This window comes from Xyrauchen texanus, chromosome 26 (assembly GCF_025860055.1).
Source record: "Xyrauchen texanus isolate HMW12.3.18 chromosome 26, RBS_HiC_50CHRs, whole genome shotgun sequence".
Taxonomy (NCBI): domain Eukaryota; kingdom Metazoa; phylum Chordata; class Actinopteri; order Cypriniformes; family Catostomidae; genus Xyrauchen; species Xyrauchen texanus.
In genome coordinates, this window is record NC_068301.1 from 18,179,458 (window position 1) to 18,197,717 (window position 18,260).

Genomic DNA, 18,260 nt, shown 5'->3' on the forward strand with positions numbered 1-18,260 from the left:
CAGTGACCTCATAAAGTACTTGGACACTTAAGTCACACTTAAAAATGTATGAATTTCATTGCATTAGAAAACAAAAAATCAAAAGAAGAAGTGTCTGCAAACAAAGGATGCTAAAGCGATAGAGATGTTTTTGCAGTTACTTTAAACCAACTGGTGCCAAGATCATTTTTGGTGGATGTATGAAGACTATTCCCCTCAAATTCACACATGTGCCCAAGCAGAGTAACCACAGGTGTAGTTCACTACATTAACTGTGGACATGTTCCACTAACATTTGACAGCAAGAAAGTGTCTCAATACTTCAATACTTTTATTGTTTTGTTACATTTAAAACCTTGTTTGCTTGAAAAGTGTACTTTCTTCTATGTTTCTTCAAAATAAATGCCACTTTGAATGATATTTTGTATTATAATGTAATAATAACATAAATTTTAAAAGTTTGTCCTACATTTTTGGAGCCAAAGTACATGCAAACTAATATCTCACCACCCAAATCCATTTATAGATGTATAAAATACAGCTCAAAGGCCATCCAGATGCAGTGCTTGTTTACCAGTGACGTGCGGTGATGTCTTAAAGAGGCTAGGCAGTGAGTTATGAAAGCCAGATTACCTGATTTATTGTTTAAGCTAATAATACGTAATAACAGTGAACGTTACGCACAAGCGCGGCATATCAAGAAATGTACAAATCAGGATGTTTATCGTGTGTACTCTCTCTCTCTCTCTCTCTCACACACACACACACACACACTCTCACACACGCGTAAACAGTGAACGTTACGCACAAGCGCGGCATATCATCGGCAATATCCCGCTGAAGTCCAAACAGTCTGACTGGTTGAAAAAAAGCAGGCAGGAATAGCAGTACAGCCGCTGATTGTTAGCACAGCCACATAGCCAATCTTTTCTTACATACCAATCAGTTTGAAATGATCGGATACTTTTTGGGCCCTTTTGCTGTACTAGTCCATCTAAGGCTGGCGTAGACCTCCCTCTTGCAAATAGCTCATATTTGGAATTAAAATCGAGCTTGGAAAAATTTCTTAATTCCGTGATTACGGCCGGTGCTGTCATTTTGATTTTGAATTAGGCGGGGATTAGGCATGTACGCTAGCTGTGGTGTAATGACGTTAGCTACGCAAATGTCCAGGAATATCTCGATTTTAATTGGTCCATGTCTGATACGTAACGGAGATGATTACGGGCATAACATATTTACGTCAAAAGGCACAGAAGATTTGTGCTTTTTGCCGTACATGTTAAAGAATACATGATCGAAGTGCGCATGCGCATCATGGGTTTTCCTTTTGTCGTCTGCAATGAATGGACCGTAAAAGCACTGCTTATTCTACCATTTGTTTTTAGTTGATTATGCGTAACTGCTACATTTGTCATCATAACGTCTAAACAACTGGAATAACACACATATTGCATATATAAATCACAAGAATAAAAAGTAAAAATACAAATACAAGTTTATTATATATTAAACATTTTATTTTTGAATTTTGGCAGGGTAGGCAGTGCCTAGTTTGCCTACCCAGACCGCACGTCAGTGTTGTTTACATGTCTGTAGGTTATAATCCTTTGAATACACCGATGAATTGCGGATTGTTAAACTACTGTGCGCGTGATGACACATTTCTGTCCAATAGACCTTATTCACAGCAGTGCTATGAAAACGAGGCTGTGAGGGATATACTTGCACTGTATAAAGCTATCAAAAAACTTTTTTTTTTTTTTTTTTTTTTAATGTTTCATAAGCGGAATGATCCAAAAACTATTTAAAGGAGTATTCCTGGTTCAGTAGATGTGAAGCTCAATCAAACAGCATTTGTGGCATAATTTTGGTTAAAACAATTTCTCATCCCTCCTTTCTTTAAAAATTTTTTAAATCTGGGTTACATACAATGGAAGTCAATGGGGCCAATCTGTAAACATAAAAATACTCACTGTTTTAAAAGTATAGCTGTGAGATCGCTAATTAAAATTTTCTGTGTAAAGTTCTAGCCAGTCTTATAACTTCGTTGCCATGAAGTAATGTCAACAAACCTTAAAACTGTAAAAATCACGATTTAAACAACTGCACAGCTCAAATAATACATGCGTTTTAACAGAAGAATTAATGTAAGTGCTTTTATAAAATTATAAGCTTCACATTTCTGCCTTTTAAACACTGCCATCCCAAATGTTCCCCATTCACTTCCATTGTAAGTGCCTCACTGTAACCTCGATTTTTTTTATTTATATATTTGTAAAGCGATTAATGGAAAGGAGGAGGCGAGAACTGGCTAGACAATATAAATAATAGTTTGATATAAAACTCAACCAAAAAGACAAACACACAAAGGTGTCAGACAGCTGTCTGTAAATCTCTCTCTCTCTCTCTCTCTCTCTCTCTCTCTCTCTCTCTCTCTCTCTCTCTCTCTCTCTCTCTCGCACTGCCGTCTTCGGTCAGCCTATATCCCTCTTGAGGGCTAATTAGACTGATTAGGGGCCGGTTGTGCGGAATCACGACCTGGACCCCCTCCGCCCTGCCACAATATTTTTTAAAGAAAAGGAGTTTGTATCGAACCCGGAATATTCCACTAAACAACTGTAAAACCTACTGAAGAGACTACACTTCTATCCCTCACAGCCTTGTTGTCATTCCCGTCAAACATTTAAGTGGTGATGCTGTAAATAAAGTCTATTTTCCCCTTATCTTGTGTGCAAACTCACCACCCATAAGAAATCCACCAGTATGAAATGAATGGTGGTTGATTTTTACATATTCAGTACTGTTATGCATTGCTATGGTAATGTAGTTTTTTTGTTTTGTTATGTTATGATCAGACCAGAACAGTCCCAATTAGAACATGAACTGTGCTCATCAGTAGATCTGATCCACAGGATCCACAGCCACAAATCCAAATCCTGAAGGCGCCAGTGCTGATTCTGGCCTCCCCAAGGACTACAGATCAGTTTGCACACTATTTTTTTCCCTCTAACAGAGCGTGATGTGCATACATTTCAGCCTGCAAAGCAACGCACCTCTCATTCATTAAATAGCCTCTTTGACATCTCAACATATATCTAGCAGGATTTACTATTTTAATGTATTTAAAATAGTGGCACATTTGTGGCATAATATTGACTACAACAAAACATTTGTTTGACTTGTCCCTCCTATTATTTATAAAAAGCAAAAGTTGCAGTAAGGCACTAACAATGGAAATGAATGGGGCAATTTTTTGGAGGGTTTAGGCAGAAATGTGAAGCCCATAATTTTATAAAAGCACTTACATTAATTAATCTGTTAAAACTTGAGTATTGTTTGAGTTGTAAAGTCCTTTAAATTGTCTTGAGGTCATCATGGCAATAACAAATGACAAAAAGTCGTAAAATTTGATATAACTTTACACAGAAAAGTCTAGTAAGAGCTTTTATCACACATTGTTTACATCTTGAAGTTTAATGTTTACAGATTGGCCTCATTCACTTCCATTGTAAGTGACTCACAGTAAACCAGATTATTGCTTTTTTTTTAAGAAAAGGAGGGACAAGACTAAATTAATTTATGTTTATCCACATTATGCCACAAATGATGTTGACTGATCTTATCTTGTATTGAATTCTGAATATTCCTTTAAAACTAACAGATTTAATCTTTTTCTTGAAAACTTTTCACCATGTCTTTTATGATTTATTTTTGCTACTTTTCAAATGACTTTTATGTATAGATTTTATTGTTTAACCTTTGTCCCAGATTCAGACTTTCAATTTGGAATTTAAAAAATCCATCATAAAAATAATTATGACATTTAAAAAACTAGGATTATCAAAACAAAGAACAAAACAATATTTATTTCAAAATGTAGTGTGTGAAAATAATTTATACAAATATTTTTTTTACAAAACAACGTTTCACAGTTGTGGTGCCAACAATTTTGCCAATATGAGGCATGAGATGGGTGAAGCAAATAAACAAAAATCTATGTAAATATCACTTGTGAACAGACATTTTTTGTGTGCTTTAAAAATTACAAACTGTAATTTTTTTCAAATCATGCAAAAAGTGTGAAAAGAAAAAATGAATTTAGCCTGCTAGCTTAAATAAGCCTTAGCAAAGGAGTCTGCCATTTTATTCCAATAATGTGTTAAATGTTATTTCCATCACGTAATGCTATGAAACACAATCTATACTTTGAAAGGATATGGAAATGACATTGTGATGGAAATAAAAAATAATAAAAATGATGGAATTATCCTGTGATGCATGTACAAACTGTTAGTGGACAAATTAAATAAACTAGTGGGAGTGTGAAAAGTGTGCTTTAAGAGGGTTCATTTTCTAAACGTCCACAGGGCCGCAAGTAAAGTGCCATTAACAGTCTCTATGCCACTCAGACATGTCATCACCATCACAGACCTGGATGAAGACTGCCGTGCAGCCCGAAAAATCATTAAGAGCACTTAAGAACGCAAATTAGGACAAATGGAAGGTTTTCCAAACAGGGAGAGGGGTTTGACGGGAACACTACTGTTTTTCCTTCCCTGTTTTATAGGACGCCATAAAAGGACACAAATTCACGGCAGTGCATCTGTCTGCACTGACTTAGTTACAGAATATCCAGATAAATTTAGACAGTTTACAATTATTAAAAATTTGAAAATCAAATACATAATGACTTTAATGCTTTAAAAAATGTGAACCTGTCAGTGTCTAAAAATAGTGAGCTGGTGCCATTTGATACTCAGATTATTGCATGTGGCTGATAATGTGCAGAGGCTCCCAGAGTGCTTAGCTCCAAACTAAGGTGTGCCCAGAACCGCACGCGGGACAAAAAGACAGGTCTGCATGCCTGCGGCTCTCCTCAAAGGGGAAAGAATTCCCCCGTCCCCAAAAAATAACACAGACACATCCATAACATCCCAGGAATGTTTTAATATCTGTCAGAATGCACAAAGCATGAGATTTGTGAGGAAAATGCATGAAGGCCAATTTATAGTGACAGGACGGTATGTTGTGGTTTCAGGAAGCTCAGCGCTTTATGGACGGTTGTGCACAGATAACGCTGAGTGTTACAACATGATATGTATACTGCAGACTGGGGTTTTCATTCATAGAGCTCAGCTGGATTATCCATGGCAAGGCTTTAGGCAGTAGTTGTCCCACTTCTGTGTTAAATGACCCTTGTCCACCCTCTTCTTCAGTTGTTTACTTTCCTCATTTCTGCCTGTTAACTCCTTTAAACTCCTTCATTATACTTTTTTTTTCTATAATCTTGTCATCAATGTGTGGGTCATTCTTGTTATGCAATACCTTTTCATGTTGTTACCATATGTGTCTTGATACAATATATTGGATAAAACTCAAATTTTTTAAAGATGGAAATCACAACTAAGTGAACATACTGAATGGGCGAATTTTAAATAACTTCACTTAGTTACGGAGCTCAAAAGTTACTGCATAACAGGGATGACCCATATCATCTCCAAACTCTTCCACTTTCCCCTCTCTTTTTAAATCGTGCTTTTCTCCTCCTCTAGCATTCCTACTGTGTCCATCTTTTATTCATACTTGACCTTCATGTTTCCCTCACTGTGGTTAATGTGATCTGAGCCAGTATCTCCAGACACAGATTGCAGTATCTGTGAGCACAACCATGTGCATACGTTTCCAGCCCTTGCTCTCTTTTGCTCAGTCTCTTTGGACCTTGTGGTTTGAACCCAAATCAATAGACTCAATCATTCATTTCTGAACGTGCAGATTAAGCTCTAAAGCAGAAAGCCACTGTCCAGCAATATCAAGGCTTTAGACATACAATGGCTCAACCATCAGACATACCATCTACATATAAGACAGATATACCGGCCAAGATACCGTCCTCATATCCTGAAAAGCAAGGCTTAAAAGCTGATTCCCTTTCACTTACGTAGGAAACTGTGAGTACATTTTGAATTAGTCTGGTTTGCTAATCGCATATTAGGGTTTTAAAAGCAGCTGGAGTGCCAGCCTCAATATGGCTAAGCAATAACTGAAAACATGTCTGCTATCACTCTTCACTTGACAATTGAACTTTCAGAATTAATTTAGAAATTTTGTGTAGATTTTTGAAAGGTTAATTATTATTTGGTACTTTCTGAGCAACATGCTACTAATGTTCAGACTCTTAAAGGGATAGTTCACCTAAAAATGAAAATTCTCTCATCATTTACTCACCCTCATGCCATCCCAGATGTGTATGACTTTTTCTTCTGCAGAACAAAAAAAACAATTTAAAAAAATAATATCTCAGCTCTTTTGAACTTTTCAATGAAAGTGAATGGTGACCAGACCTTTTGAAGCTCCAAAAATTACACAGAAATCACATAAAAGTAATCCATAAGCCTACAGTGGTTTAATCTATATCGTTAGCGATATGATAAGTGTGGGTGAGAAACAGATCAATATATAAGTCCTTTTGTATTATAAATTCTCCTCCCTGGCCAATAGGTGTCGACATGCATAATGAATATGAATCACGTGAGAAACAGATCAATATTTCAGTCCTTTTCAACGTAAATCTCCAAATCTCCACAAAATGTGAAAGAATGTAAAAGAGAAAGTGGAGATTTAGATCTGAACATATGGATTAAACCATTGGAGTCTTATGGATACATTCTATACGGCCTTTATGTGATTTTTAGAGCTTCAAAGGTCTGGTAACTATTCACTTGAATTGTAAGGACCCACAGAGCTGAGATATTCTTTTAAAAATCTAGATTGTGTTCAGTAGAAGAAACAAAGTCATACACATCTGGGATGGCATGAGGGTGAGTACAGTAAATGATGAGAGAATTTTTAGAACTATCCCTTTAAATGAATCCAGTGAATGTGCTACAGCATAGGGGATGATTTTTGGTGCATCGCGACTTAAATTTCAGACTGTTCATCTCAAAAAGCTATCAAATACCTTCAATAGAATTGGAATAAAGCTATTGTATGGCTTCAGATACATTTGAGTATAGCAATTTTATTTGAAGCTTGGCAGAATCACTGTACAATTTATGTTTTGGTAAAGAGCAGCAAGGACATTCTTCAAAATATCTTCATTTATGTTTCACAGAAGGATATGAGTACATAATGACAAAAATGTCATATTTGGATAAACTATTCTTTTAATGATGCAATGGTAAATGTTTAAATGTCGGAGTATTTGAATCCAGTCCCTGATCACTGCTGCCCAGAACTAATGGCTGCTGTCCAGTGTATGCTTTTCATTAAAGTAAACTGTTAGTCATGATTAAATGTCTAAAGAATATCTTGCAATAGCGGATATCTAATTACAGTGGGAATGGTGTAGAGAATACTCTTACCTTTGTGCTCCACAACTTTACAGTCCAGTCAAAGGATGAGGTGACAAACAGGTGGGAGAAGTCGACAGGGCCAACAGCACTGTGACAACTGATGCCTGTCACTGGCCCCTGATGGCCCTCAAACATCTCACCAATACCAGCTTTACTGTGGAGCAACACAGAGAGAAGTGCCTACTAAGGGTTTCCATGTTCAGTATGTGATATATAATGTTTTGTATATCCTCTAGGGCTGGACCTGCAACAATAGATCTGTGTCATTTGGTAGAGATTTTGCTGGACTGCAAATATATTTGGACTGCATAATATATATGCGCGAGAGTGACAAAGAAACAGTAATACATCAAAACTGAGCAGGATGGGTCCCAAACATTCAAGACAAGAAAAAAACTTGTTATTAAGGGGGTTGTTAGGCACAATGATTCGTTGTTTACAGTTGCTGGGCACAGCTGTGCATATACTGTTTGTGGCTCATACAATCAGCATTTAGAGTTCAACTATCCGTTTTAAAATATTAGTAGTTTTTCCTGTTAAAAGTCTTTTGTTTTGAACCCAAAGGTTGTATAATGTGAAGCTTTTTCACACTGATGCCAAACTTATATACATTTATGGAAAATGTTACCTTTTGTTTTGCATGTATCCAGTGTTACTTTCATAATGTTCTTTACATTTTTTTATGAAAATTTCTTACTTTCAACATAACATTTGTTGACAATATTGTACAAGATGACAAATAAATGAATAAAATGGTACCACACTAAACTTCAACAAAATATTCATATAAATTGATAAATGTCTAAACAACTTACATGTATTTAAACGCCTCAAATTAAAATCTTTAAGCTTGTAAGATAAAACCACATGATACAACTGTCCTGAGCTCCTGAAATAATAGCATATAATGAATATAATGAAGGATTTGCTACTTTTTAGAAGTTTCTCTGATGTGAATTCCACGTTTAGACATGTTTTTCATCTACAGATTGAATTCAAACCATTTGATTATCGTCATGATGTCTCTTTTTCCTCTCATCTTTGTTATCATTGACAAAATCCAAAAACTGGTGCTGTCAGTTAATTCATTGTTTTAATCGTGATTAATCGCATACTTTTTCCATAGTTAATCGTGGTTAATCACAGATTTATAAGTGCAGAAATTTTACTTGATATATACTTATTTTCCTGTCAAAATGCACTTAATGCCTTCTTAGGAAAGGTAACAAAACAATGTGTAACAATATAATGTTTTATACTGTGGAAGATGTTAATACAGATAGAAAAGCACCAATTCAAGTAACATTAAACGTTTCCCAAATTGTAAGTGGGAAGTTAACAAATAGAAATAAATATAAGGTTGCAAATTCATTGCAATGCTCATTATATTTCTTAAACTCTCATCATCCACAGTCTGTGGCCATCCCCTTTGCTAAAGCAACCATGAAGCCGCTTTCGTGTCAGGGCGTCAATGCCAGCGTCGAGCACCACATGACTTGACTTGACTTATGTACAACAATAGTGTTAAGAGCTGCTTCTCCATCATTTGATCATTGACATGACTGATGTGTGTGTTTGTGGTGTGTGCATCAGTGTAATGACTCCAGGTGGACACATAGCAAAGGTTCCCCCCTGCTTCGACCAGTATATATGCTGGTTCATGCTTTATTAATGGTAAATGTCTTAATCGTGATTAAGAAAAGAATAACGCAATAAACGTTATAAATTAATCGCATGAGTTAGCGCGTTAACTTTGACAGCTCTACAAATAACATTTCGTCAACTAACTTTTTCATCAGCAATTTTGTTGACAAGATTCACACATGCATGTAACAAGTTCCAAATAAAAAGAAAGATAACTAAATGATATAGGCCTTTCTTTCATTTATAATGTATTTAATTCACTTGATTATGCTAAATTAGCCATTACCACATTGTTATTGCTATATGTGTATATTTTGTTGAATATCCAGCAAAAATAACTATATTATGATAAACATTCACCGAGCACTTTACACCTACTTAATCATGAGGTTATCTAATCAGCCAGTCATGTGGAAGCAATGCAGTGCATAAAATCATGCAGATTTAGGTCAGGAGATTCAGTTAATGTTCACATCAACCAACAGAATGGGGAAAAATGTGATCTCAGTGATTTCGACTGTGGTATGATTGTTGGTGTCAGATGGGCTGGTTTGAGTATTTCTGTAACTGCTGATCTCCTGGGATTTTCAAGCACAAAAGTCTGTAGAGTTTACTGAGAATGGTGCCAAAAACAAAAAAAGACATCCAGAGAGCGGCAGTTCTGTGGACGGAAACAATTGCTGATGAGAGGTAAACCGAGTATGGTCAAACTGGTTCGAGCTGACAGAAAGGCTACGGTAACTCAGATAACCACTCTGTGCAATTGTAGTGAGCAGAATAGCATCTTGGAATGCACAACACGTCAAAACGTGAGGCGGATTGGCTATAACAGCAGAAGACCACATCTGCACTGGTGTTCGACCATAGTGCTCCAAATAAAGTGCTCAATGTGTATATATAGAAACAATATTAATTAATAAAAGTACTTTATATACAATAAAAGTACTCATACTGTGATTGAAGATTTTGGTAATAACACACACCCCTAGTATGTGCCACTCACCTGCCATGTCTGGACGCTGTATACACCGTTCCCTCCTCACTGCCAACTATATAATTATTGACGTCTCCAGTAGGGAAGGCCATCCCAGTCACGGCCACTGGCTTAGACTTATTATACACCAGCTCCATGCTCTCCTACAACACAAACACTTACAGGACTGATGTCACTATATGCAACATGTATTAATACTAATAAAAGACAATGGCTGCAAGCAAGTTGACCTTTATACAGATTCTAAAAGGTGATGTGATGGCGCTGGTACAGTGTCATGCGTGAGTGTCAGAGCTGTGTCAGCACTGACCTGAGGCTGTGACAGCATATCCAGACTCCAGGAACACATCCTGCCGTCTGTGGATACAGTGATCAAGTTGTTGGCGTTCTGGGTGCCAACCACATTTACGCAGTACACAGGGTGCTTCAATAAGAGAAAAAGCATGTTTCATGTTCCAAAGTGTCTTATAAATCAGGAATTTGAGAAAGCATGAAATTCTTTATCCTTTATCCAACGTTTTGTTATGCCCTGTAGACATGTTACAATACAACACATGTAGACCCCACTTCTAATTAGCAGGTTGGGTTATCTCAACTACATCCACTTTTCTGTTTCAATATGACAATGTCCCTGTGCACAAAGCGAGGTCCATAAAGAAATGGTTTACTGAGTCTGGAGTACTGCCTATTAATACCCAAGTTTTGAAATTAAATGATCAACAGGCACATATGGGTGTGATGTTTGGGTCTCCAGATACTTTTGGCCATGCAGTGTATCTAGGGATTGGCCCTTAATAACGGCTATAAACTGATTGTCTACACAGACACAATACCTAGCCTGTGAACTAACCTGGCCCGGGCATCTGCCCGTCTGCATATACAGTCGATTGTGTTAATCCATTATGACATTATTGCTGTCAATTGGATTTTTGTTTTTTTGGCCAACAATGGTCTCTTTGAGAGGGCCGGTGGAGTAGTGATATGGCAGTCGGGACATAGGGTTTCATTATTGAGGGCACAGGAGTTTAAACCCTCAGCATGTATGGCATTCAGGGGCCGTGTGTGTGGCAACTGAGCACAATAAGGGTCTATGGACATCCCTTTGCTCAGCCACTAGGCTTTACTGTCTTTATTGCATGACAAGGAGTTAGATGGGGCTCATTGAGCATGACTGTGCTGACAGACTTAGTCTAATCCAGGGAAGATGGCGGGCAGTATTTTGCACTAAAGAAAACTAAATGCAGCATCTTTATTTAATATGATTGTATAAGACTCTATGAAAACACTTGACTGAATCTATTCTGAAGTTTAACAAGGATGATTATATCTGTTCAACAGGGATCTTTAACTGGGGATTCGCAATCCACAGTGTCTGCTACTTATTGTTTGATTGCAAACAACTTTTTGTGAAAACATTTAAATGTGTTAAACATAAATGCAATATTAAGTTAACTTCAACCAAAGCTAAAGTTATGATGCTAATGTTCAGCTAAATGTTTCATTGTCCTTCCTGCATTCAAGTGTATTAAGTAAAATTAAAAATTAAAAAGTAATATGCACATGTAAAAGTATATGACTCTGTAAATCAATTATTATTTTAATGCTTTATAATTTAAACTTCATAAAGTACTGTATGTATTGTTAATACATTAATATGGCACTATGCACTTGTTTTTATAGGCCAGACTTATAATTCAACACTAAAAAGTAATTAATATGTAATGTCATGGTCTCAATCCAAAAAATGGTCTAAAAAAGGTTGAAGACTTCTCATTTAGGGTGTTGTTTGGGTCTTACTGTGTGTGCAGCAGCAGACAGGGGGGTCCTCTGGACTGGTGTTCTCCTGTGGCTTCTGTTGTCCCAGAGAACAATTTGTCCCGAGTATGTGCCACCCACCAACAGGTTAGGATGAAACCGAGCAAAACCCACAGACACCACTGGAGACTGAAGAGAAGATGAAAAAACATCTTTAAGATAAAAAAGTAAAAGACAGAAAAAATACACAAAGAGAGAAAGATGGAAACTTTGCTGAAAAACATATAGCTTAAACTGTTAGCTGTGTTTTGGAACATGATAGCTGGTTTCTAGTTGGTCCAAGATGGTCATTAAGTGGTCCAAGCTGATTATTAGCTGCTTCAAGCTGGTCATTAACTGGTCCAAGCTGGTTATAAATTGGATCAATCTGGTAATTAGCTGATATAAGCTGGTCCAAGCTGCTCATTAACTGGTCCAAGCTGGTTATTAGCTGGTTCAAACTGGTCATTAGCTTGTGTAAGCTGGTCCAAGCTAGTTATTAACTGGTTCAGGCTAAGCTGGTAATTAACTGATCCAAGCTGACTATTACTTGGTCCAAGCTGCTTATTAGTTGGTCCAAGATGCTCATTAGCTGATTGAAGCTGGTTATTAGCTGTTCCAAGCTGGTTAACTGGTCCAAGCGGTTCATTAGCTGTTCCAAGCTAGTAATTAACTGGTCTAAGCTGGTTATTAGCTTGTCCTAAAGGTTATTAGCTGGTCCAAGCTGATCATTAGCAGGTTATTAATGGGTCCGTGCTGCTTATTAGCTGGTCTTTAGCTGGTCCAGTCTGGTTATTAACTGGTTCAAGCTGGATATTATTGGGCCAAGCTGATCATTAACTAGTCTTATCTGGTTATTACTTGGTCCAACTTGCTTCTTAGCTGGTCCAAGCTGGTCATTAGCTGATGTAAGCTGATCATTAACTGGTTCAAGTCAATTATTAGCTGCTCCAAGCAGGTTAACTTGTCCAAACGTGTCATTAGCTGGTCCAATCTGTTCATTAACTGGTCTAAGCTGGTTATTAGCTGTTCTAGGCTGGTTAACTGGTTCAAGCTCGTCATTAGCTGGTCTCAGCTGGTTATTAGCTAGACCAAGCTGTTAGACCATCTTGGACTAGCAGCAAACAAGCTACCATCTGATTATACCACCTTAAAATGGTAAATTGGAAAATGGTACCTGGTTGAAAAGCTAATGACCAGCTTGGACCTGCTCACAACTAGCTAGAAACCAGTTAGGAAATAGCTGCCAGCATAAACTGGATTTTCCAGCAGGGTATGAGAATGATGATGAGGAGGATGCAGAAGAATTCACTATAAAGGTCTCATGTAGGGGAGGGTTTTGGGCAGAGTACCAATATATGTTAAGGATTGAGGGAGCAGCAGTTTTATATTACAGCATCATAAACAGAGAGCAGTAGAGCAAAGAGCGTTTTGTTGTGACAGCCTTGGCCTTGAACTTTCCCTCCGTCTTCACTTTTATTGAGTTTTTGGTTCCTCTTCAGTGCCTTTCACATAATTTGCCCTTAAGCATATTTTCACACAGAATTCTCTTTAGTACATCTCGTGCCCCATACTAAGCGTTTTTACAGTTATTTCAGCAGACCAATTACTGACAAGAACGAGACAACAGTATTTTGTTTTACTTGCAACACTGCCCTTTTTGGTTGGGTGTGACAGCAGCAGGACACAAGTGTAAGAGACATTGTTTTCATAGCGCTCTCCAGTCGTCTGTAAAGCAAAGACTATGACAGAGAAACTGTCTCCATTCCTACACCGCACCATCTGCGGCCGGCAAGTCATGCACCCTGAGTTCATTTTAAAGTGACTGGAAAACAAACCAGAGAAAAAGAAAACACACTTCTCTTTTCTTTCATTCGTTGCCCCCTCTAAAAAAATACAGCTTCCAAAAGGGTTAGAGAGCAGCCCCACATGTGAGGTGGTTTTTTAAATGGACTTAAAATAAACCAAGTTGGAGGGGTAAAAATAAAGGCAAGACTCGACCATCAGAAATAAAAAAGATCCTGGAGTGGAGTTTATTTACACTCAGGATGCACAGGCAAATCTGGTTTAAAGTTTAAATGCATTAAGACAAAAGTGTTTGATGGTTGCAGTGGAGATTATTTGGAAACTTAGAAATACATTTGACTGTGTTATTGACTTAGGCCTGACTGGGTGATATCATGAAGGCTACAGTATTATTGTGGAAAATACAATTAAAAAAACCAGTAACTTGCATATAAGGATGAAACTAAATATCCAAGTTTAGAGAAGGGGGGATGAAAAGTTTTAGAATCGGTCTTTGAAAACCCCAAATTGATCGACAACTATTCAGCATTTTTGGGGTGATGTGTCCATGATGGTCACTACCCTGCTTGCATTGCATTATACCACCTGCAGGAAAGACCAGCTTAGACCAGCATGAATTTTCATGCTGGTCCAGGCTGGATTTTGCTGGTTAGCGATGGTTTGGTACTGGTCTAGCTGGTGGACCAACACAGGCATGTTGCCTTGTTTTACCCATAAACCTCAATCTATTTACATTTCTCTTAAACCAAGACTTACTATCTTACATAGTTTTGCTTTTCAAATAAACATATCTTGGCTTAAGGATGTTAAGATATTTTTACTGGAAAAAAGTCAAAAAACTATTTTGCAAATGACTTTTGCACTGTCCACCGGCTGCAATAATACAGTAACTGGGCATGAAAAGCCAGTGTTTCAGTTAATAAATTGATTAGTATCTTTAAAGAGGTTGAAAAGTTTCACTCAAGCCTTGATTAGTCTAATTGCTAGTACTGCTGGAAAAGAATCTCTGTTCTGTGATTAACGATCAGTCAGTCCTGAATACTAACAGCGAGGCAGGAGTGCATTGCTGTTCAAACACTCGGCTATTTCAATCAGAGCCACAAGGCCGACCTCTGAACCATCTCTCTTTCTTCTCTCTCCTATAGTCATGTGTCAGGGACACGCTCCTCAGACCAGCTCTTCATTACTGGACTAATGAACATGAGCTGGGGTCACCACAAAAAGAGGGTAATAACTCCACTATGAAGCCATTAATCAGAGACTTAATGAAGTATTGTAACCTGAAACCTCAGCTCAGGAGAGCAGTCCAGCCAACAGCCAATCACAGCCATCTCTGGCCTCTTTATACACTGCAGGCCTCTGTTTTTATCAGACTCGTCTACTGTGTTGTCATCACTGTGTCCCGCATCAACCTCTGACTAAAGAATCGATCTGTCCTTAAAGATACTAAGTCTAAACGCTTAAAGGGATAGTTCACCCAAATGTGAAAATTCTGTCAGCTAAGTGTTTCATTGTCCTTCCCACAAGGGGTGGGTAAAAGTACAGATTTTCCAATGCATCACGTTCTTCATTGTGTACTTAATAGCATTGCTTGTCCATGCTGTTTTAGACCCTATAAGAACAGACTTGCAACCTCTTTTTGGGTCACGACCCAAAAGTTGAGAACCACTGTATTAGATTACTTGTAATTGGATGAGCTTTGATATATTTAATTTCTTTCTTTCCATTTTGATGTAGATTGTTGTCATATGTGCACATCAGTTAGGGTTTTACTGTTTACTATTCGACATTGGTCATCACAGAAAGGGAGTCATAATTGGCTTAGTGATGAATAACATGTCATACAGCAATCTCACTATATAAAACATCTGATGTATTCTTGCCTCATTACTGTAACCACATAAATCCAAAGAGACCTTTTGCTCCATTACGAAGCACAGATAAATATGACAAGTATTTGAACTCTCTTTAAAGTCATAATCTAAACATGGCAAAGGCGCAAAAAGCAAAGAGGAAAAGGCATGAAAAGGCTGTATATTCACACCATATGCCTGCTCTTCAATCTTCAGTTCAGGGATCCTGAAACTAACTCCTTAGCTTTACCATGGAGGCCCATAAACACCACGATTCAAGCACTGTGCTGCACAGTCAGGCTTTCGCTACTGGAATTAGCTAAATTTGTCCTAATAGGCTGGTTGGCTGATTCTGCCAAATGGGAAACTAGGCAGTGGATTATAGTTCCGCTCACTGTAAGGATGTCATAAGGGTGCATGCGGTCGACTAATGAAAGGGACCATTTCATAAGAAGTTGTGATGTCTTTCTGTAGCAGATTTATGTCACATTTCTTGAAACTACTGAGATTTTAGGTCAGTGACCTGCTTCAAATGGCACCAAAGTACATAAACATTCAGGGGTGTGTATCCCGGGGGAGAGTGGAAACGTCCACCCAATTTGGAAAAACAGCAATTTGTCAATATTACAGTAAACATCCCTATTGAAAACAAAACCAGCAAATGTTGTGTTTTGGATGCTGATATCCCCACCAGGCTATCATAGCCCGCAAGCCTCCCTTGGTAAACCAGCATTACCATTGCAATAAGGCTCTGGTAACAGGCATTTTTTTGCTTGTGAATAAATAACCTTTTCTGGTCCATCAGCTAGACCATGCCAAATTAGCTCTAACCAGCATTAAACCAGCTAGGACCAGAATGGAATTCATGCTTGTCTAAGCTGGACTTTTCAGCAGGTATAATAAAGAAATCGAACACATTTTAGTGTCTTTCCATGCTATTTTTCAATTGTTTTCCTATGTAAACATTTGCCAGACAGATGTCTTTGATCGTTGTGCTGTGTCTCGCTGTTATTTTAGCCTGTCAAGTTAAAAAGAACTTCAACTGTTAAAAACGCATCTTGAGACACCTGCGTTCTGCTCTATTTGTGGGGATGCATCTAGCTTCCCTCTGTAAAATTGTTACAGTATTTTGACACTTTAGCAATTGCAATGCAGTTTTGTCTAGTACACTTGTACACTGAAATTCAATGGCTTATTGTAACTAATGTAGTCAACACTGTCAGCCTGAAGTCGACTCGTCGCTTTTCACGTGATTTGCAAAACACATCTGTAAGAAATACATCGGGTGGCAGATTTCTGAAAGGTAATGTAGGATGGCAAGGGAAGACTTATTAATAATGATGATGAAATTTTCAACATGATCAGCAAAATAAATAAATAGAAATCCCCCACAGTCAGAATGGTTGACAAGTTCAGTTTGTGATAGCTAAAAGTTTAGTAGATAAATGCTAAATGTTAAATCATTATTTAAAAAAATAATAAAATAAAAATAAAATATATATATATATGGTTCTACACCTTTAAATATTTATTATTCATATGTAAATCTGAAGTTTTACATAATAAATGACGCCATCACGTGATTTAGCTACTTTAAGCAACATTTCAGCGAGCCTTTGGCGACTTTCCATGAGAAATAGTTGGCAACACTGCCTGAAGCACCACAATCATGTGGTTCTCAGCAAAGCTTATCAGCTCCAGATGCACTCCTCTGTCTTCCACCAGCATCCTTCACTCTCTCTCCCTCTTTTTTCCCCCAAACGGCACCCCACAGATTTTGTCACTCTGCGGTTATTGGCACAGGCCGTGTAATACCATATCTCCATTTCAGAGAACAATGGAAACTAAGCCAGTCAATGCGAGTAGTGCACTCTTTTTAGTTTTACCTTCGTACAATGAAGGGAGTATTACTGCCTCCCAATCAATAGAAATAGAACATATTTTCAAAGGTAATCAAGCATAGTCAAATCTGCATGAAATGTAATTTTATACTAGAGGTGTCAGAATTAATGCATGCGATTAATTAAAAAAGTTTAACGTGTTCAATTGTCTTAATCGCGATTAACACGTTTACCGTTAATACAGCATAAACACGTGTTGGGAAGGGCGGAACCTATGTAATGTGACCGCACGGAGTCATTACACTGACACACGTCAAACACACACACACACACACACACACACACACACACACACACACACACACACACACACACACACACACACACACACACCAGAGCCCTTCTTCTATGAACAACTACAAGCTTAGCATAATGTGGCGGTCCCATAAACTTTCTATGGGCGGTACTGTCATAACAAGCTAGTTGACTGATACGTTCTCTACTATGATAGGTTTTCATTTATTTAAATAGAACTTATGATAGAAATCAAGTATTTTTCAGCCCACAGAAGCACTGTCTCAACTATTACCAAAAACACAGAATTAGACGTGTTTGTTTGCAAGCGCTTTTTATAGTGAGTTCAAAGTGGCGCTTACCGCTGGGGTTGACGCTCTGATGCGAATCATGAACTCGGCTTCACGATTGCTGTAACAATGTGGATATTTACAATATACACGGCAGATCAATATTGTGGAGGATGAGAGTTTAAGAGATTTAATGCGCATTGCAATGAATATGCAACCAATGGGGAGACTAGTTCTTTCAAATAGTCAAACTCCCACTTAAACTTCAGGAGACATACTGTTACTTGAATTGGTGCTTGTGGCAGGGCGGAGGGCGGGGCCGGGTCGTGATCCTACGCACCCGGTCCCGTATTAGGCTAATCAAGCCTCTGAGGTTTAAAGGTCGACTGCGGAGTATCGTGCGGGAGAGA

General features: G+C 37.9%; 1 protein-coding gene across 4 annotated transcripts in view; it reads right to left on the reverse strand.

The window, feature by feature from the left end:
* Positions 1-18,260, reverse strand: part of LOC127619830 (cytoplasmic dynein 1 intermediate chain 1) — an 81,076-nt gene that overhangs the window by 14,241 nt on the left and 48,575 nt on the right. For all 4 annotated transcript variants that reach the window (XM_052092844.1, XM_052092842.1, XM_052092843.1 and 1 more), the window contains 4 exons: positions 11,770-11,916; positions 10,283-10,396; positions 9,982-10,115; positions 7,344-7,488 (listed from right to left, as the gene is read on the reverse strand). In XM_052092844.1, the coding sequence (XP_051948804.1) occupies positions 7,344-7,488; positions 9,982-10,115; positions 10,283-10,396; positions 11,770-11,916 (540 nt within the window). The remainder of the gene's footprint in view (positions 1-7,343; positions 7,489-9,981; positions 10,116-10,282; positions 10,397-11,769; positions 11,917-18,260) is intronic.